This window comes from Labrus bergylta, chromosome 14 (genome assembly GCF_963930695.1).
Source record: "Labrus bergylta chromosome 14, fLabBer1.1, whole genome shotgun sequence".
NCBI classification, from domain to species: Eukaryota; Metazoa; Chordata; class Actinopteri; order Labriformes; family Labridae; genus Labrus; species Labrus bergylta.
Genome location: NC_089208.1, coordinates 4,021,470 through 4,043,452, shown reverse-complemented (window position 1 = coordinate 4,043,452; position 21,983 = coordinate 4,021,470). Strand labels below are relative to the sequence as shown.

Sequence of the window (21,983 nt, the reverse complement as noted above, 5' to 3'; positions counted from 1 at the left end):
ACAAGGATCCTTGGGAGATAATGTACTGTTTGTTCATTTGTACAAGTCGGCTGATGATTTGTTGAATAACCCTTTGACGCATGCATAGAAAGTCACAAAACTTTTTCTTCAAATCTTCGAGATGAGTTGCATGTGCTGATGACGCAATTGGCCGAGTTTTTCGACCCAACTTTTCTCAGAATTTTCCCTGCCAACCAGCTAGTGGCAGTTTCTTTGTGAAGTCGGGTGAGCCGATGTGTGAACGCAGCAGGAAATATTCAGGAAAATTCCCCACAAGTGTTTGTGAAGACAATGTTTGTATCATGTGACCGGAAATAGGCACCGTCCTAATACAGTAACTGTCATCATTGGGTTCTTTTGCTTTTTCCGCCATGCCCGTATCGTCCTTTTACAACATGTCTTGCCTCCATGCCGTCCGACATGGAAAGTCTCGCGCTCCGACATGCATGTGTTAACAGGCAAGACGATTTCAGGGCCAGCCTGTCCTGAAATGATTTTGGATATTATCAGGAGTGCATGTGTGGAAAAAGGCACAAAGCTTTTTCCAACACAAAGAACACAAGCTTTTTTTTTCTAAAAATGAAATCATTCTCATTCCTCTCTGTGTAAATGAGACAATATTGAATCTAATTTCCAACATTACCTGAGTTTCTTTTTTTCACAGTTTGTGCCCGAGCTAAAATTGAAAACCAGCAGTGTTTTATTTCCCCCAGACAGTCCCTCCGTTAAATGATAATTACAACTGTCAAAACTGCAAGAAAAAATTAAAAGAGCGAAAGAAAGAAATGAATTCATAATGAGCTGAAGTTTCCCCCTGTCCTCTTTGCTTTGTCTAATTGAATTACAGGAAGATGTGGTCAGAGCTGGCCTCAAATCACACAGCGTCTGATTGAAAGATAATTAGAGCCTCGCTGTTTTGTTTTCTTCTACTTCAAAACCATAAAAGTGCATCTGGCATGGCTCCTTCTTAACTACTACAAACATCTAAGATTATCATCGGCTATGATCTAAATTTTCATATCTTAGGGAGGGGCTGGAGGTAGGGAGTTTCTGATTATAAATACTTTGCTCTTAAGGAGAGTTTTTATGTACCTGTAAAATACTGTATACATTATTTATCGGACAACTTTTACTTTCAACTCCACCTACCCGGAGGACCACAGCCTCTGCTAAGGGGGCGGTGCACACCAACCACCAGGCAACCTAGCGCCTTAATTTCTGATATATTAATGTTTAAAATATCACACTCTATATCTTTAATGGCACTTAAATATAATAGAAATCAAGTATCTCCTCTGAAAATAACTCTGTGAGTCATGACTGTCTACAATGGGTGTAACACCCGAGTCCCACTGTCTGTGATGTTTTCAGAGTCCTATCTTCAGTTTGTTTACATCGCCAGGACGGCCGGCTGACTCCTCCCCTCGTGTATAAAAGTTGTTTAATTGAGGGACTAGAGAAAAGAAGAATAACATACTGTACTCACTGCTTAACTGTGTTTCTAGATCACGCTCATTTCAGGTAAATTTACATGCAGTGTGAAGATACCAGCATAATAAAGATCGCTAGCATTAGCATGCTAACACAACAATGCAGCACGAGTTGTTTTGGTTTCATGCTGGTGCTCAAGGGCGACATCTGCTGGATCAAAAATTCGCATATAAAGCCTTTAACGGATTTTGAATGCAGCCTTCCAAACTTTGAGGACAATGAAATCCTAAAATGATGGGACAGTAGCTCATAGTAAAGACCATTCCTTGGATTATATATTATTGCATATCATGCAAAACGGATGTAACATGACGCTAAAAGATACAAGAGCAGATCAAAACCAAACCAAACTCCACCTCTGAGAGAAGTTTATTGTTAAGTGGATGTCTGGGACTGAAGTGGAGGACTCGTCGCTGTTCAAAATGTTCAGGAATCAGGAAACTGTAAAAAGTGGAGGGAAATGTAAGGCCAAGACAAACCTAGGTTTAAATATTCCAGGCCCAGGCACTCAGGCTTTTTAATTCATTGGGCTAGAAACATTAAAATAAATATAGTTGTTTTGGTTTTAAATTTCCTTCCACTTCCCTTCCAGGAGCACCGCTTGTTTTAGGGATACCAGAAGAGCTCCTGTTGTCTCTCTTGTTCAGGGCACTGTGTTTGATATCAATTAGATTCAGAAGGATTTCAGTTTAATAATCTTCCAAATATGATGTGAGATTCAGTTAGCTTTGAGAAGTATTAGTAGAAATGTCCTTCAGAGAGCTTCTTCTTATGTTTATCCTGAGATTACATTTCAGAGGCTGTAGTTTGTCAATCTTACTTCAGTGAGGAAGTGAAATTGAACTACTTGAGTCCTTTTGTTGCACACACTCTTTACTCTTTTACAGAATAAGTGTCAGAGATTCCTTTAGATGCATTTTGGGAAATGTAGTTTCCATTGATTTAGGAGCTTAACCAATTGAGGAAGTGAGGAAATCATGGCCTATGTTACATCAGTTTTGACCATTTCTTTCTTCCATATACTTCTCTTGAGAGCCTTTCTAGTGCAGTTCTGATTCTGTGTAGCGCTGTTTTAACATCACATGTTGTCTGGCGGAGATCCTAAGTGTTTCTGTGGTTTTTCTTCCAGTTACTCACTCGGAATTGTAAAGTAATGAGGCCTTTTAATCCCAGACAAACACATCTCAGAAGCAGCTATCAAGCCGGGAAAAAAACAGAAATGTCTCTTAAATCAGAGTTTATGTCTGAAAATGTCACAAGATTGATTTTAATAGTTATATTTCAACTTAGTTTGACCTCGAGATACAGTGTTTTCAATGCCGCTGCTGCCGTCGTCTTTTGACGTTTTGAAAAAGACTCAATGAATCTCGTACGAGAGTGGATCTGTATGTACGAGGTGCGGCGCGTTCCCCGAGAGGCAAAAGATTTAACTGACATTTTTAAATAGGTTCAATGAATAGGTTCATTGGGACCTTAATTACATTCACTCTTTAACCGAGAGTGTTGTGGGCAATGGAAGTGGATCTTGACAAGCCAATGTGCTCTTATGACACCCCACCCACATCGCGCCGCCGTCTTCCTGATTGCCCCTCTATCTGCAGGCAGCGCGGGCTCACCACTGAAATCACTAATGCTTAATTAGCAGATTAGAAGATCCAATTAAGAGATCTTCTCCGTCTCAAATCAAGCCTCCGTCAACATGTCCTATGAAAATGAGATACTCAACGTTCCCATTTTTTTTAAGATGGTCGTTCAACCCAACCCCACTGCCAAAATGACCACCTTTGATTGACTGTTGTGTGCTTTGTTTACCCCCGTGGACACCGTGTTTGAAGCTCATTCCTGATTAATCATTTATATTTCAGATGCATTTCAAAGGGAGACTGAGCTGTATGGCAGATTGAAGATGTACTGAGAGCATGAACATAATAAAACAGAGAGTTCAGGTTGTGTTTTGCTTTAGCCTTACATTTTAAAATGTGTTTTTTTTATTAAGTGTCATTCAATATTCCAGAAACATGTGTAGACCTTTCTCCATATCCCTCTGCTTTACCTTTCTTAAAAACTAAAACCTCAGTGTTTAGTTTTATTTTACAGCCTTTCGCATGTTTTTGGAACGAAAAGTAGTACTGGTGCTGGAGTTATACGTCAGTAGAGGTTTGTTAATAAAGAGTGCTGGGACAGCTGAAACAATTTAAACATAAACGTATGCGTACAATGCGCCTGGTAGTCTTTAATTGCTCTCAGCATTCGTTAAAAATAGGTAATTTCTGTGTGAATACATATACTTCCTGGTTGAGGGATGCTGGCCTTGTAAGCAGGTGACCTATTGGGTTGACTCAAACTTCCCATTGAAGGCAGCTCTTTCAGACACTCCGTCTTTCATTGGTATGATTCTCATGTTTTTCCGCTTATGTGATTGGACAACTGACGCCGTCTTTCATGTTGTTTTTTCCAATAAACTAGATTAATGCACTGTTGTTAATGTAACTACAGATGCACAACCTTCACTCATACACCTTAGCTAACTGACTAGCCAATGACACAACTGTAACGTGATAGAATTGTAGAGAAGCGAGGAAGTAACTATTTAGGTCTCTAAACTTAAGAAAAGATGTATTCAACTTAAGCTAAATTTACAGTTTCCTAAGTTAAAATTACTGCCATTGTGCTGCTAATTCTGTTAGCCCGTTAAAGGCAATTGCCATTATGTGCTAGCATTAAGCTAACAAGCTAAGATGTTCATCCCAGTCCACTTCACACTGCACCATTATTTATATTCTGCTGTTTGAAAGAATACTTTAAACAAGTGATTAGTACCATAAACCCATCAGGAAAATATTTATACAGGTATGAAATCGACTCAGTGGAAGGTCATTTTCAGGCTTCTTTTTAGCAACCAGTGAAGTCGCCCCCTGTTGGCTGTTAGAAAGAATGCAGGTGTTTAAGGTGTTACGCTTTGTTTTGAAACAATGAGGCTACAGGATGTCAACGTCTACACAGGGCATAGTCAGGACGTAATGATAATCACTACAATTTTGCTCATATCCATCTTCTGGACATTTTCTTGTGTTTCCTTGTTTTGTTAAAATGCCAAGAGTTGCCATTTGTCCCATTGTGTTGTAGAAGTTAGAAGCCCTTATCTGAAAGTAGAAGTTACTTTGAAAGAAAGCCATTGATCTATGTGAGATAATAACACAAATATACTGTATTTCACTGGGTGACAGTAATTGCACATAAGTGATGCTCAGTGATACGACATGCAAATTGCTTTATATGGTGTCATTGGGACTGAGTGCTTTCAGAAAGTGACAGCACATGCTCTGCAGCTGTCATCCACACACTTCTATGGACTTGCAAACAGGCTCTTTAAATATGGGACCCAGAGAGGCTTTTTTTGTATCCTGGTTTGATGCTGACAGAAATCATGGGCATCATCATTCCAGCCTAAGATCTGAATGTTGCTGCCTCATTACGGACCTGCAGAGTTCCTCTTAAGAGAGATACAGATGTAATGACCGAATCAAAAATACCTGTTTGCATTCCTTTTTTTTTTTTTTTGCGTCAACTCCAACCTAGGTGTGGGAATGCATGGCTGGTGGTGCACATTCAGTAATGAAAAAAATTAAATCTCCTTCAGATAGCAGTGCTAACACACTGAATTAAAATCACACTTCCAAATCCTCCTGTGACAACAGTAAATATGAATTATTTTTGTTGTTGTTGTTAAAGGGTAGAGCATGCTATGCACTGTTTGAGGATTTGAGATGTTTGAATAAGAGCAGATGTATTCTTTCTTTGTTTTTCTCACGCTATTGTGTTTTGGAGAACAGAGATGAGGACAAAGGGTTTTTGTTTGTTTTTTTGTCATACTTCTGTCGACATGTTAATTATTGATATTGTTTGGTACAAAAAAGTGCTGCAAAATGAGAAGACAGAAACAAATGCATTAAGACAAGCTGTCAGATCCAATAAAGAGAAGAGTGGAATCGCTGGATTTGAAGGAGGGTTTAGGTTTCTCTTAATATGTTTCTTTTAATATGAAATCACAGCCAAAACATTAAGAAAGCAAAGTACCATTTGTGTTACTATTGCCTTAGAATGTTTCCAGACCCAGTTTGGTATCAGTCAGTCGGTCTGTTGGTTCTGTCCAGACCCCATTTACCACTGAAGCAATTAATAGTCTATTTATTGAACTAAGAAGATGACACTTTTTTTGTCCAAAGGTACCAAAAAAGTAGGATGTTACTGATCCCTAATCTACCATTCCCAACTTTTGACAGTGGAAACGATAATAAATGCACTGAAACGAACTAAACTGACAGCTTGGTGGCAACGGGGCTTTCCATACCACACCACTCCATACCATACCATACCATACCATACCATACCATACCATACCATACCACACCTTACCATACCACACCACACCACACCTTACCATACCACACCACACCACACCTTACCATACCATACCACACCACACCATACCACGCCTTACCATACCACACCACACCACGTCATACCTTACCATATCATACCACACCACACCACACCACACCACACCTTACCACACCACACCACACCACGTCATACCTTACCATTTCATACCACACCACACCACACCATACCTTACCACACCTTACCACATCATACCATACCATACCATACCATACCATACCACACCACACCATACCACACCACACCACACCATACCTTACCACATCATACCATACCATACCACACCTTACCACACCACACCACACCATACCTTACCACACCACACCACACCACATCACACCACACCTTACCATACCACACCATACCATACCACACCACACCACACCTTACCTTACCACACCACACCACACCACGCCTTACCATACCACACCACACCACGTCATACCTTACCATTTCATACCACACCACACCACACCATACCTTACCACACCACACCACACCACACCACACCACACCTTACCACATCATACCATACCATACCATACCACACCACACCACACCATACCACACCACACCACACCATACCTTACCACATCATACCATACCATACCTTACCACATCATACCATACCATACCATACCATACCATACCATACCATACCACACCACACCACACCATACCACACCACACCACACCATACCTTACCACATCATACCATACCACACCTTACCACACCACACCACACCATACCTTACCTTACCACACCACACCACACCACATCCTTCCTTACCACACCACACCACACCATACCTTACCACATCATACCATACCACACCACACCTTACCTTACCACACCACACCACACCACACTACACCACACCTTACCATACCACACCATACCATACCATACCACACCACACCACACCATACCTTACCACATCATACCATACCACACCATACCATACCATACCACACCACACCACACCTTACCTTACCTTACCTTACCTTACCTTACCTTACCTTACCTTACCTTACCTTACCATACCATACCATACCATACCTTACACTTTATTGTCACCTTGGGGAATTTAGCCTTGGACTCTATGTGCTGCATACATTTAGGTGCCTCCAAAGTTAAAACAAAAGGATAAAGGCAAACAACAATCTACATGAAAACAGAGAACCATGCACTCCGATGGGAAACATTTTTGGTGACCCCAAAATCTACCTTCCAACACTGCCAAGAAGCTAGACTTAGTATGTGAAGCTCCACTCGTTGTTAGGCAGGGCTTGTTTACTCTGATAACCCACAAAGAAGAGTCACCTGTGATATAATGTAAAGTATTGAGGAGAACTCTGATGTTCTCTTCTGCCCTCTTCCTTAAATTAATCGAAACCAGGGATGTTTGAGGAAGACAGCCAATAATGATTCTCTGCAGCCGTCCAAGCCGCCCCCATCACCCTGACCACCACACACACACACACACACACACACACACACACACACACACACACACCCCCCCCCCAAAGCCAAAGTCCACATTAACATCGTAATAGGAAAGTGTGTTAAAGCACAGCTTTAGCCGCCTGACAAGAGCGAATTGGATGTCAGAGGGATTCCTGCTCGCTTTAATTGAATCTGCCCAGCACTAAAGAAGAAAATCTGAAGTCAAAATAACCCATTAGATCTATCAGGTAATGTTTTGTTGGGTTTGACAGATGGCACTGCTCTTCCTCGCCCCCTCCTCCTCCACCCTCTTTTTATCCCTGCAGGGTTGGGTGACGCAGGAGAGCAGGGGGTGGGTGGCCGCTGATGTTATCCATGATGTTTCTCTCTCTGTTTCTGTTATTCGTTAATAAATTGCGGGCCTACTCTTCCTGTTTCCTGAAGCTCTCTCAGCAAATCCCCCGAGTTCAGAACCATGCTGGAGGAGCGTGTGGAGGGGTTTTAGTGAGTTACTCCACCTAATGGATGATGGGGGCCGCTCCACGTGACCTGACTGCTAACAACTGGCTCGTTTTTCTAGTGTCCAGACATCTTTTTTTTTTTGCGATCATTCCCTGTTTTCTGCAATATAAGTCTTTGTAGAAGACATTAGATAGAAAGTGGAGGTTAAGTGTTTGGCCTAATGGTATCTTAATACGCTAAGAGCATAAAAAACATTAGTAATGTGTAAATTATATCACAGAATTAATTCCAGGTCGAACCTTAATGCAACAATTAGCAACTTGAATCGTCTCTCCACCTCCGCCCCTCCCACTCACTCTCCTACAGCATAAACTCTGGGCTACCAATCAGCTTCCTCTTTGTGCTTTGATGGGCCAATCACAGCCACAAACAGATATTAACTTTGGGCTGTCGTGGATCTCTACATCCGATCGATAGCTTTCACATAGCATTACAGCCAAGTGCTTCAGGGGCTTGTTGTCGAGTCCCAGATGTTTTTTTCTTTCTTCTCTGAAAAGTTAAAAACATCCCTCTCCATGAGTCGTCTTTGAATGTTTTCTTTTTGTCTACAAATTAACTCGGAGATGTTACGTATCCCTAAGCATTCAACTCAAGGCTAATGCAAGAAGTGTGTCAAATACATTACTGAGGATGATTTCATGTACTGATGAACAGTCTTACTGAGGCTTTTGCGCCGGTTTTTCAAGCACTGATTTGATATATTCTGCACAGAATGTCTTTGGCATGCAGAGAAACCAAGCTGCCGAAGTGTGCATGTCTCTCTTCTCATTTTATATGCATTCAAGGGCACATATAATGAGATGAGACATGTCAACAGAGGTTGATTATGTACGTCTGAAAAGGAGGTTAAAACACAGGAGGGAGCTACAATAAAGAAGAGGCTTAGAAATGTTACGTGCATTAAATATAGGGCCTGTATATGACTCAGAGATTGAACAGTGGAAAGAGAAATGAAGGCAATGGGCTATTTAGAACCTCACGTTAACAGGTATCTGCATGTGAATGTAGAATCTGTACAGAAAAGAATGAAAACAGTCTATATGAATTTTTGAATTTGAATGAAAACCTACTGTCTAATGCAATACATGCATCCACATAACCTGCAGTTCTCAAACCCCTCAAAGAGCACAGTTAACAATCAGGCTGTGCATTTCGTGTCCTCACTCCAGCTTCATTTTTGCATCTTAAGTTGCTGCTCCGAGTGAGGCGACCTCCAGTGTTGAAAATGAAACCGATGCGCAAGTTTAACATATTGCAGTTCCGCAGGTGTCCACAAGAGGCAGGCTGCAAAAATCAGGGAATGCCCTTTACAGCCCATACTAACATGCTGAGGAATTCTTATTACAGCAGAAATAAAAATGTAACTATTAGGTATCAACAGCTAATTTCAAGGAGAAACTTACCCAGGAGTGACCTTAATGTATCCGCTTTGACTTTATAAAGCCTAACAGGAATGCATATATTTGCATAATTAGGGGTGTGTTTAAGTTGAATGGCAGGTGGACACAGCTGCATCTCTGTGTCTGTTTCTAATGACCTAGTGATCAAAAGTAAGGTTGAGATAGCTTTTCCAATATGGAGGCTGCCAATGTTGGGCTCCTTAATGCCTCATAGGGAACCAACTGAGACGACATCCATGTTTTATACAGTCTATGGTCAGACTAATCAGTGATCAAGGTTCAGTCACTTTATCCTGGATTTCTTTGATGCCTTATCTGAATAATAGCTGACTGTCCAGACTACCTCTTGTCCCTGTGGCTATCATCTTCAGGCAAAAGCCTACAGTATGGGTTGAGGGTTCAGAGGTAAGACTGTTATAGTTCACACATTTTATATGGCAGCACTGCACCCCTGGGTGGATGTTGTGGTTTGTGGCTTGAGCTAAAGTTGACAAACAACAGAGAACTTCTGTTTCAGCCTGTATAGATTTTAAAGTGACTTTTAAAGTGACTTTTGACTAGATTTTCCTCAGCATTTAAATCTATATCTTTACCTAATCCACCCCTACTCTCTCTCTCTCTATCTATCTCTCTCTCTCCCTCTCTCTCTCTCTCTCTCTCTCTCTCTCTCTCTCTCTCTCTCTCTCACTTCAATTAAATATACTGACTTTAATTATGGGACAGTTGCATGAGAAAACATTTAAACAAAACAGTTCAAGCAAAACTTAATCCAAAATTGTAATGCACATTTTCACCAACAATGACATAAAATGAAATGGACTGTTAATAATCCAATCTATGGAGAAACTCTAGTTTTAAAGGAGCATCATGTAGAAATCCATCAGCATGAACATATATCTTCTTTGTGTATGTTTGTTTGTACTTCACCCTGCATGTGTCCAGAATACAGATTATGATGTGAGTGTTACACTGTGAGTTACATGAACAGTTCTTCTCAGGTGGAGTTGGCCAGAGTAAATATTTAGTAATCATATCTTATCGGAGCTTAGTGATCTTATGGAAATCCCACCTCTGCACTGTGCTTAAGAGCTCTCCTGCACTCGCTCTCAGAGCGTCTGGAGGTTCAGCACCGCGAGCTGACTGCGTTATGAGCTGCAGCCTCGGGCGCTGAAAAGCAATGAAAACCACAACGTACATTCATGTGACATCGTTTTCTTAGTAACTGTTGTCCCTGAGTGATTCTTAGCGTTCAACCGGAGTATGCTAATTATTTTCCCTTCTCAATTCAATCAAAGCTTGATTTCAATCTTAACCGCTTGTGTTGTGGCAGTATTGTAAGGTGCTTATTAAAATATCAACCTGATAAAAAGGAGCTTAACTGGTTACTGGAGGATTGGTCCTTGTTACCTCTGGTTGGATGTAAACAAACAACACCAAATAACAAGAACAGCATTAGAAAGGTGTTACCCTTTAAAGACTGATGAAGTTAAGGAATGATACGTCAGAGGTTTGGTGTGATCAATTGATGGGGCGATCAAGGAGGGCTTTCACACTTGTAGAAAACTCCTGAAAACCCCCAATGGGAGGGGAGAGTGAGGTTTATATACTGTGACTAGAATAGAATAGAATTACTTTATTGATCCCAAACTGGGAAATTGTGCCGTTACAGCAGCAGGTTATCCAACACACAATATTAGGAAATAAATACAATATAATATCAAATACAAAGTAAATAAGCACTAAAAATATCAAAACTAAGAATGAGAATATAAACAACCAGAATTTAACTTATCTTAGTGTATACATGTGACCACTACGATCTCCGTGCACGTAATCAAACAGCAGGTTGATAGTGTGATTCTGCTGAACTAAATGTAGCATTGATATAAAGGTAATTATTCTCATTATAGCATTGTATTTGGACTCTGATGCTTCATCTGCTACCTCCTCCTCTTTTTTTTTTACTTCACGTCTTACCTCAGGCGCCATCCTGCACCCCCTCCCGTCTGACAGGGATAGTCTCCCGCTGTGGTTTGGTCAATGTTTGTCCGCAGAGGATAGTCAATAATTTTTCTTTAGCCCAAAAAAAAACTTAGGATTTCTTGCCAGAGGAGCTACTTTCAACAGATTCTAATACCATGAATGAATAAAGTCCCATTTGTTTCTGGGGAATATTCCTACGGTGGAAACCAACCGTTGCATTTGCAAGCGTTGAGAACCTCCATGTTTGACCAACAATCTCCAAGTTGTTTTAAAACAATCCTTTTTGCATTTTGTTCCTGAGTAAAGATAAATCACAAAGGCTCATGTATCTGTATCTAGGCACGGCAGCTCCTGAAATACAATCGGTGGTGCAGGAGCCCAGTAGATGAGTTATGACCCAAACAACAGTCAACAGCTGACCAAGTCAACTTTATGATCAACAAGCCTTTTAAACTATTTATCTATAAACCACATGTTCCACATGACATATAAAGTTAATCTCTATGACATATCAAATCTTATTGGCTGACTGCTTTTTCCTTCATTGTAAAACCATGTGCTGCTTTCAATCTGCGTTGATTTTTTTTATTTCTTTTTGCTTTCAGATTCTCGAGCTGGAGAAGGAGCGCCCAGAACAGTGGACCATGCAGTCATCGGAGGAGTGGTGGCCGTGGTCGTCTTTGCCATGCTGTGTTTACTCATCGTCTTGGGGCGCTACTTTGCAAGACACAAAGGTAGATGCCCTGGCTCCAAACAGCTTTGTAACAAAGTCGTTTATTAACTGTTGTAGAAAGTGTGAATAAAGTAAGGTCATTTGGATTTAAAAAAAAAAACCTATATAATTGTTAAGTGTTTGTAAGCAGCATACTGCCTCCCTATGAAACACATCTAATCCAAGAGGTCATGAAGTTCATCAGGTAAACTCATTTTACATCCATTCCAAAAAAAATAAAACGATGGCTATTAATGCTGCGGCTTACTGATGGTGAGTTAAATTACTTTTTTTTTTCATGCAGTCATGATGAATTGTACAGCACACCTTAGTCTGCTCGGCCTCTTATCCGAGAAATAATTATAATCTATAACAAATTTCACACGTTGATATTTCTCATATGAGAGGAAATGGAACTGGATCCATTAAGCACTTTAAAAAAGGAAATACTGTAAATGAGGCAATTTAAAGGTGTAAGACTTTTTTTTATGTTTAATGATCAAACTGAACTAATTGCTTCCTCTGCACAGGTAAAAAATAATTTCTGTGGTCTGCTAATAGATCTCAGAGGAAAGTTCAAGATTTCTGATCTAAAAAAAACACTTTGTATAGTGCTATGAGTACTGGTCTACTTAGAGAGCGCAATGGTGCAACGATGTTCAAATAATAATAATAATAAATCATCTGTTCCCCCCAAAGGGCCCTTCTAATGAAATCTTAATGTTCCCTTCTTAGGGCCCTTTAAGTTGAGAAAGTGGTCAAACGTACCCTCTTGTTCGTCCTGGTTTAGAAAACATTTTAAAGTCCTTCAAAGTGTCTTTCCATTGGAGAAAACATGACAAAATGACCTCCCAAGGTTCCCATGCAGTGGCCAGAAAGATAATGGGTGCTCTTTGAGAGGCGTTCCCAGTGGAGAAACCACATCAGTGTGTCCTTTAAAGTCTTTCTATGTGATTTTTCACACTTAAATATAATAGAAATCAAGTATCTCCTCTGATAATAACTCTGAGTCATGACTGTCTACAATGGGTGTAACACCCGAGTCCCACTGTCTGTGATGTTTTCAGAGTTTTCAGAGTCCTATCTTCAGTTTGTTTACATCGCCTGGACGGCCGGCTGACTCCTCCCCTCGTGTATAAAAGTTGTTTAATTGAGGGACTAGAGAAAAGAAGAATAACATACTGTACTCACTGCTTAACTGTGTTTCTAGATCACGCTCATTTCAGGTAAATTTACATGCAGTGTGAAGATACCAGCATAATAAAGATCGCTAGCATTAGCATGCTAACACAACAATGCAGCACGAGTTGTTTTGGTTTCATGCTGGTGCTCAAGGGCGACATCTGCTGGATCAAAAAATCACATATAAAGCCTTTAAATGGATAAAATACAAAAAAAGGTCTTGCTGGATGCCCTTCTAGTGGAGATACAAAGCTATAGAAAACCTTCTGCATGCTGTTGCACGCTGCATGTAAACACAAGTAGATGAGGAGTGTGCCGTTTTTCAACAGCAAAAACACATGATTATTGATACAGCTGACTGTTAAATGGAAGCAGGGTGAGATTTCCTCTTCAGAAAACTCTACATATGCATGTATGGCACAAGAAGACCAAAGAGATTAGATGTACATCTTTGTCCACAGGGGGCGCCAATTTCGACACAAATCTGAAAGTTTCTTAAAGAGCCCATATTCTGCCCTTTTTGGGGTTCATATATTTAATCTATGTTCCTACTTTTGTACGTTCACAATAGCTAAAGTCTGAAAAAAGTGTCTGTTTTCATGAACTGCTCCTCCTTGCTCCCTCTCCGCTCTGAGTCCGTCAGCTACACTCTGTTGAGCCCACACTGTTAGACCCCACGTGGGCCAAGTCTGCTCTGATTGGTCTGCCGATCCGCTCTGTCGTTATTGGTCAGTTGCTCAGCACGCGTCTTGTAAATTTCAACATGAGCTGCAGGGCTTGCCACAACGAGCCAATGGGCTTAGATCAGTGATCTCACACTGACAATGACGTCGCACTGACACATTTTTATCAAGGGGGGCTAGAACCGAGCGTTACATGCGGCTAATGCTACAGCTAACAGGAGGACGTAGGAGAAGCCACGTTTCTGCGGACTTTGAATTTTTGCACATAGATGTGCCTAAACATGCACAGGACACTTGGAAAACACACTAAAGAGCATATAAAACCAGAAAAAGCCTAAGATGGGACCTTTAAAGAAGATTTCCGCAAACCTTAACCCTAAAGCCAACTCAAGAGAAAGTTTTTTTTAATTGGCTTTGGGGGTCGTTAAATTACAGCATAAATCGACAATTACTGTTCAAACTCAGGCTGCTTTAAGACATGTAAAAAAAGTAGGCTATCACATATAGGATGATGGCTTACAAAATGTATCTTAAAGTGTCAGATTCATTTATTTTTGGATGTAATAAAAATCTGAAATCAAATAAGTAAAACAAGAAAGAAAAAAAAAATCAGTTATTTTGTTTTCTTACACGCAACCTTGACATTCCCATTCACAAACCTTTTCATCTCTTTTTTTTTTGTTATTTAAGAGCACCTCACCTCGTTCGATGTCGAGCACAGCCTCGGTTCTCAACCTCTCCTATGATAGGATGTGAATAAATCTTGTAAATTAAGTTTGAAGTGCTGGCTAGTTCCTTTTCGCCGAACTTGACAAGGTTAATTTGAAGGTGCGAGCCGTGCTCTTCCCCCGCACTCGAGATCATTTTTTTAAAAAATGCCTGATTTTCATGTGCCAATCTTGAATGAAGAAGAGGGAAAATGAGGTATAATCTGAATATTACAGCTTCCCAGCGTTCGGGTTGTGTAAATTGCCACATGGAGACGGATTTGCATAATTAGGTGCTGTGGGATGTAGAGGCACATTTTAATCTTTTGTACCATCTAAGCAGCAGGCCATTATCCAGTCCCTGACACTGTCCTTCATCTCCACCTCCTCCTCCTCCTCCCCCTCCTCCTCCTCCTCCTCAGGTACCTACTTCACACATGAAGCCAAAGGAGCGGATGACGCAGCGGACGCAGACACAGCCATCATTAACGCAGAGGGAGGCCACACCAACTCGGACGAAAAGAAGGAGTACTACATCTAATCAAAACAGGACCCTCCCCCCCCGCCCCTCACTATGGTGTCCTCTTTGGGACGCCGAGCTGTTTTTGGGGCTGGGGCATGGGGGGGAAAAAGGTTTGGGGGGGGGGGGGGGTTGTGATGGAGGGATACGAGTTGGATCAGGATCACCTTTAGCGCGAGTAGAGGGGTTTGGAAGAGAGAGACGGGGTTTTAAAGAAAGGCCTGGTTTTAAGCCGTTGTTTAGTCTAGTCTGCAGATGTAGATGGAATGTTTTGTGTGTAAAAAAAATAAAAAATTTAAAAAAGGACAAAAATTGGACGGTAAATTAAGAAGGGGGTTTTTGTGGGTGGGACGATGTGCCAGACGTCGCCAGAAATCACTGTAGAGAGCTTCACCATTCAACACCTCCCTAACTGCTGGTACGAATTTAATTTAGTTCAACCATTTGCAGAAAATTCTGTGCCTTGTTCTATCCATACTTTGGATTTGTGTTGATCCTCATTTGCATAACCTTGTTGCTTCTCCCTTTTTCTTTCCCCCCCGTTCCATCTTTCCCCCCCCACTCGTAATTATCGATGTGCTGTTGGCTTTTGTATGAGGGTAAAAATTACACAGCCACTTTATTCATTTCCCTAGATGTGTCTGCTGCACACGCGTCCTCTCCTGCATAACAAAAACTCTCTTTCCAGTATACTGTGATTTGTCTCAAGCCATTACTTCCCCTCTCTCTCTTATTTTCCCCTGAAGTTTTTGACAGCTCCAAAAAATGCATGGAATGCTTTACATATCATTGTACAAAGGACATAAATGAGAAACAGGTTTTGATGTGTACTGTACATGCCCTCCCTGCCCCCTCCTGAACACACAAAAAAAAACATAATCAAAAACAAAGGCAGCAAAATGATAATTTCAAACAATTTTATTGGGAAAATACATCCAATTCACATTTTGTTACCTCAATTTGTTCTTCAGAGCAGATCTCCTACTGCCTCTTAAACAATTACCTGTCTTAGTAAAGAGAAGTAATACATTATTTTTTCTCTCCACGCTGCCATTTCATTATTTGTTCCTCGGTTTCGGGTGCTGTTTTTCTTCTATTATGTTGAATGGAAGCATTGTTTTTCTTCCAGCTTTTATTGAGTTGTAGTGATGAGATTCAAATGATTTCCATCTGCTCTCACTCCAGAATATTTTGTCTTACAAATGGGAGAGTAGGAAAATGTAAATTGGTTTAAAAATGTTTTTTGGCAGACTCTCAGTCAAGATGCCTCAGTAATAAAAGCCTGTTGGGGGGGGGGAACATTTGGGATTAATGTTGGGCCACCAGCAGCTAAAAGACGCTGGTTTACTGTACATAACTCTACAAGAAGAAAAAGAGACACCCTTTACCAAACCCCAGTATGAAAACAGTCCAGTTTATATTAGGAACTCATCTGCTGCACAAACATTTAAAAAAAACAACAGGTCATTGAAGTCCAGGTTTTCCCCATCAGAAGGTTCATGTTATCTCATTCAAAACACAGTCCAATGTAAATCAAGCCAATGGAATCACTGCTGTATTGTACACTAATCCTTACTAAGAAATATTTTTTACAACTTACTAGAATTACAATGGAGTACCTTTGTGGATTTTATCGTATCACGCTCATTGTGAGTTTTTGTCAAAATGTAAAACAAGCAAATGTTGGAGAAAGTAAATGTCTTGAAACTGAAATGCTGAGAGACAGGCCAGGCTTCCCCACTTCCCATCACACCTTCTGAATTTTTTTGTTTTGCTTTGATGCAGCAGCTTGAGTGCTGAAACGTTCAATCATTTTTTTTTTTTTTTGCATGTGTGTATACGTGCTCAAACCCATTCCCTCTGCTTCTCTTGTCTCGCTTTATGTATCACCTGCCAAAACCGAATGGGGATCTGTTTTGCCGTGCCAGCTGGGGGAGCACTGAGGAATGCCAAAAGTAATTAATTGTTTGTAACTGAAGTTAATACACATGTTGTGCTCCGTGGTGGGTTGCATTAACGCCCTAGCTTCTTAACATGGCAATGAGGGTTCTGTTCATGGCATTGTTTGTCATTATTATGTGTTCACACAGCAAGCAGCTCGCTTAATGAGCCTCCATGTGACAGATGTGGGTGGATTAAGGTGGAGGTCTGGGGTTGCAGTTTAAACCTTTGACATTTTGGAGTTTAGATGTTTGAAAAGCTTAAAATGAATCAGGCAGACATGGACATGCCTTGGCAAGTTAAAATAGAGAAAGTGTAATCTTACTTTTATTGCAGTTTAAACCGCAAACATGCATTGTTTGTTATATTGTATTTTTAACTAAATACATCATGATGTAAAACTATAATTTTTCATAGAGCATTTAATAAAACCTATTTTATATCAATAATAGTTGAGTGTTTTAAAAATGAAACATTCCATATTTAAAGCAGATTAATGATGTTTCATACATTTCATTTATAAGATTAGACCATGTTTTAGCTAAGTTATAAAGATTACTGTTTAGTAATCATACCTTTTTTAAATAGTTACTTTGGTGTTAAGTGCAATGGATAGAGCTTCTTGAAAAGTTGCTGTCTTTTGGCAACAAAAATGTCACTTTTCTTGTAGTGATGGTTATTTCAATTGCTGGCAGTAATTCTGGATCCAGTAGTTTTATTTTGACTATGCCTTATGAAGTCAAATAAGTAAATGTTGGTAAAGAACATAGACTGTATTAAACATGGACGCTCAGTGAAGTCAGCCATTAAAGTGGAAGTTCTGAAGCCCAAAGAATACTGTCACTATATTGGAAATGCTGTCTGAGAATAAGAATAGATATGCATATCTCTTAGCCTCCATATAATCAAAAGATAAAATAATAAAATAGCAATTCAGATTCCAACCCTTTTTTGTACCACGCTGTAAAATGAATAATAAAATAAAAATAAAATAAATAAAAAATAAAATTGATTCGGCTGTTGAAATCTGGATTTTTAAATGGGTGTTTATGTGACTCCTGGGGCTTTTGCAGCAAGCCTCAAGTGGACACTTAAGGAACTGCAGTTTGTTGTATTTCTGCATTGGCTTCATTAAACATCAGAGTTTGCCCCTTGGGAAAAATACTTTTCTGTTACACTTAAACTGACGATTTAAACATACGTAAATCAATACCACATATTAAACAGGATTACCAATCATACAGTGATAAAAAAGTTAGATCAAATCTTCCATTGTTGTTAACCCTTTTATGCGACTCACTTAGTACCACTTTCACGCTGAACCATCTGGGAGATGATTGGATTCTTTGGGGCTTAGCGGAGTTACTTGCTGTGTGGACATTCATGTACAAGATTAAATACTTTGAATTGCCATGTTAATGCATTTTATTGGAATTTGTCAATGTGCACCTCAGATTGCAACACATAATCAATATGATAGCTTTAATATATCATAGTCATGCATGAAGACAGCATTCAGTCTGTCCATATTGAGACTTTCCGGAACATAACACATCTGTCGCTAAATATCTTTTTCTGCAGCTTTTGAAAACAGCAGATGGGCTGGGTGGAGGCTGTGGACATATGCTTTAGCTTTTCCATTGGATGTGGGAGTAGGTCGGATACAGGAGTGATTTTGCAGACAAAGATCAGAGAGACTGTGTCCAACTGTCTCTAACAGTTTATTCTTCTGTGGAAAAACTTGATTTTAATTTAAAAAGCTCTGTACTCACAAAGAAATTACCACTAGGTTAACACTGTATGCTGATGACACTGTTTTGTCTTTGTTACATGGACGGGTGGGGGAGGGGGGGGGGGGTTGGGGGAAGGGGTCTGATTAGGTTAGATGTTTTTCGGTCTGGTGTCTGATGAAACTATTAACTGACTTGTTATCGTTGCTTTATGAAATCACAGAGCAGATGTCACTTCATCTGTAAGACTGAGATTGTGTGATTTGTATTTTACAGTGAGCACTATTTCGCTTCAGTGACGTGGCAGCTTCCATTTAAACCAGACTTCAAAATATGTACTTGCAATAAAGGAACAGAACTGAATATTGTCTTCTCCCTTAAGGCTGATGCATTCATATTTTACTTGTGAATATTAAACCTTTTTTGGGGTTGGAACTGCCGGTGTGTTTCTCCAAATGTTTTTGCTCTCCAAAAGCTCGGATATAAAAAAGGAACACTAATAACACAAAGTGAAGGTATCATTTCTACAGGATTCATTATTGAGAAATGGTGGGGGCTCAATTTGAAGTAAGCATAAGTAAGATATTTTAGGCTATGTATGATTTTTTTTTTTTTTTTTTTCAATAAATGCCCACTAAAGTGAAAATAATTGATTTTTGTCTCACAGTGTATCTGATGTAGTTTTCGCCACATTAAATTCTTTTGATAATGTCGTGTCTCTGGTTCATGCGTTGCTGACCGATGTGACTGCACCTCAGGTAGAAAGCGAAGTTTAGGCCCCACCTTTTAATGACACACTAGCAAGTACAATGCATCCTCATCCAATCGAGTGCAACACATTATTTTAGATCCAAGAGGCAAAATTGGTGATATTTTGCATATATGTTGTACATGTTTTATGTATTTTTCTTAATATTTGGTGCACTGTAAACGATGTGTTGAGTATTGCTTTGTGTTGACATAGGTCATAAAAAAAAGTACACTGTTTATTGGAATGAAGCCGGATCAAGAAAACTTGTTGTGGCTGTACTGCTGTCACCGTTCAACACACCACCGCCTTTTTGGAAGCTTGTTTGATTCCCTGAAAAGTTTTGATTGTTTCACCAGTCGTTTGTTTTTAGATTGATTCTTTTGTCTCTCTGCTGTTCTTGGGAAATGTTAATGTGTATCAATGGAGAAAAAGGAGTTCCACATTCCCATACACATTTTGTATTGGTTCATAAATAGACATTTTTACAAAACAATGAAGAGTTCTTGTCTTAATAAAAAAGAAAAGATATTAATGTCCAAAATAATCAGTGTTGGTATTATTTCTTACTCCAAATATTAATGTAATTAGTTGAGGCAAAACAGGTAAAGGAACCCATAGAAACTTGTTACGCATTGTTATTTCTCATCTTCGTCACTATATATGTGCAGATTATGCAGACTCAAGATATTAAAAACCATTCTAATAGAGTATATTAACAGAAGTATACAGTCAAAAGAAGCTATCCTCAACAATGCAAGCATATAGTTTAACCCATTTTCAAGATTGTGATTAGGCCATTAGCTGTATTGGCCATAGTTATTAAGACCAAAGAGAAATACTGGAATACATTTGATTTAGTATGAGTGGGATACAGTCTGTCTGGGGTGATGGATGGTGGAGACATAAAGGATTTTCACCAATGACACTAAAGTCTGTGATAAAATGCCAATGTGACTGTTGGCATCTTTGACATTAGTGGTTCTGTAACTGCTCTAACTACTTAATGAAAAATTACATTTTTCATCCAACCAGATTTATTGAGTGAAAAATCTTGCTGTTTGAACCTCAGAAGGTCCAAAAGAATTAACTTAATATGAAATCAAGTTCAAGATCATGTTTTAAAAGTGAGTCATAGACTTTTTGAGGCAATTTTTTTCAAGGCTCACATTTATGACCCACTGAAAATGGATTACGCGACCCATTTTGGAATCCCATCCCAGCAATCATCAGAATCACTTTTGCAAAAATGTGTGTCGCAGCAACTGATAGGGAGGACTGACTGACTCCGATGTAAAGGGATTTATCAGTTTAGTGTAGTAGCTTAGTCTGTGCCGGCAGTAGCTCAGCCTGTAGGGACTTGGGTTGGAAACTGGAGGCTCGCTAGTCCAAGTCCCCGTGCGGACCAAGGCTTGGAAATTGGTCTGGTAGCTGGAGAGTTTCCAGTTCACTTCTACATCACCGCCGAAGTGCGCTGTAGAAAGGCACATAACAGCTCAAGAGCGCGCCCTCACTATGACATCTTTCCATTAGTGCATGTCCAGAGGATCCTGTTTGTGCATGTGTGTGCATTTCAGGCTAAGTGTGTGTAGCATGTTCAGCAACAGAGTGTAACATTTGTGGGGTTACTAAAGGATATCTTATATATAGATAAGATAAATGAATGGATGAGTTTTTCAATATCTTGTGATTTAGATATCGGAGTGTGTTGTCTGCCATCTTTAGGGGCATTATTCATATCAACTGTATAAAACATGGACAGTCTCAGTGATGTCACCCATTGGTCTATGAAGAGGCCTTATGAAGCTGGACGATGGGAGTCACAAAATTGGACCCCAACTAACTTTTAGCCAATCGAGAAGCAGGCAAGAGGTGGAGTTGGTGGGGGCTAAATGAATATCTTGGCTGCTAAAACATCCATCAAGCTTGTCGAGCATTAAGTCCAGCTAGTATAATGAAAATATTGAAAACAAGGTCGAAAAAGGGATTTTGCTGAAATAAAGCCTATAGCCTCAAACAGTTACTATGTGCACGCCTGTCTGTCAAATCAGCCATGCACCCTAATATGCCTCATCAGTCATTCATTCATTCATCCTCAGACAAGCCCTCCAGCAACTTTTCCTGTTATCCAGATCCTCCATGCACCTCTCCAGCTCGCCAGTGATTTCTGCATGTTTGATATCCTTGTGGTCGATGCTCATGTGTTGGCTCACACAGCACTGGCTTACTGGCTGGGAGCTCCTGATGTCTCTGGCTATGACCTTCCAGCCTCATCCTCCTGGAAGCTATTTTCTCACTCACCCCTTGGCAACCCCCGCATACAGGCCCCTTGATGGTGACATGTGCAGCCCTGCTGTGCTGTTCAGAACAACAGGCAGCTGTCTGGTGTAGCATCCATCTAGGGACTTCTGCAAGGTGATCTTCAGAGTCCAACATTCATGTCTGTAAAGGAAGAC

General features: G+C 40.1%; 1 protein-coding gene across 6 annotated transcripts in view; it reads left to right on the top strand.

Moving 5' to 3' along the window:
• Positions 1 to 20,074, top strand: part of cadm1a (cell adhesion molecule 1a) — a 407,268-nt gene extending 387,194 nt beyond the window's left edge. For 5 of the 6 annotated variants that reach the window (XR_010668654.1, XR_010668653.1, XR_010668652.1 and 2 more), the window contains 3 exons: positions 11,910 to 12,038; positions 15,011 to 18,250; positions 18,305 to 20,074. Coding sequence is in view for 1 of the 6 variants with exons in the window: in XM_065962782.1 (XP_065818854.1) it covers positions 11,910 to 12,038; positions 15,011 to 15,129 (248 nt within the window). In the remaining 5 variants the exon portion in view is untranslated. Of the gene's footprint in view, positions 1 to 11,909; positions 12,039 to 15,010 lie in introns of all 6 variants that reach the window. The other variant, XM_065962782.1, reaches the window with a different exon arrangement.
• Positions 20,075 to 21,983: the final 1,909 nt, after the last annotated feature.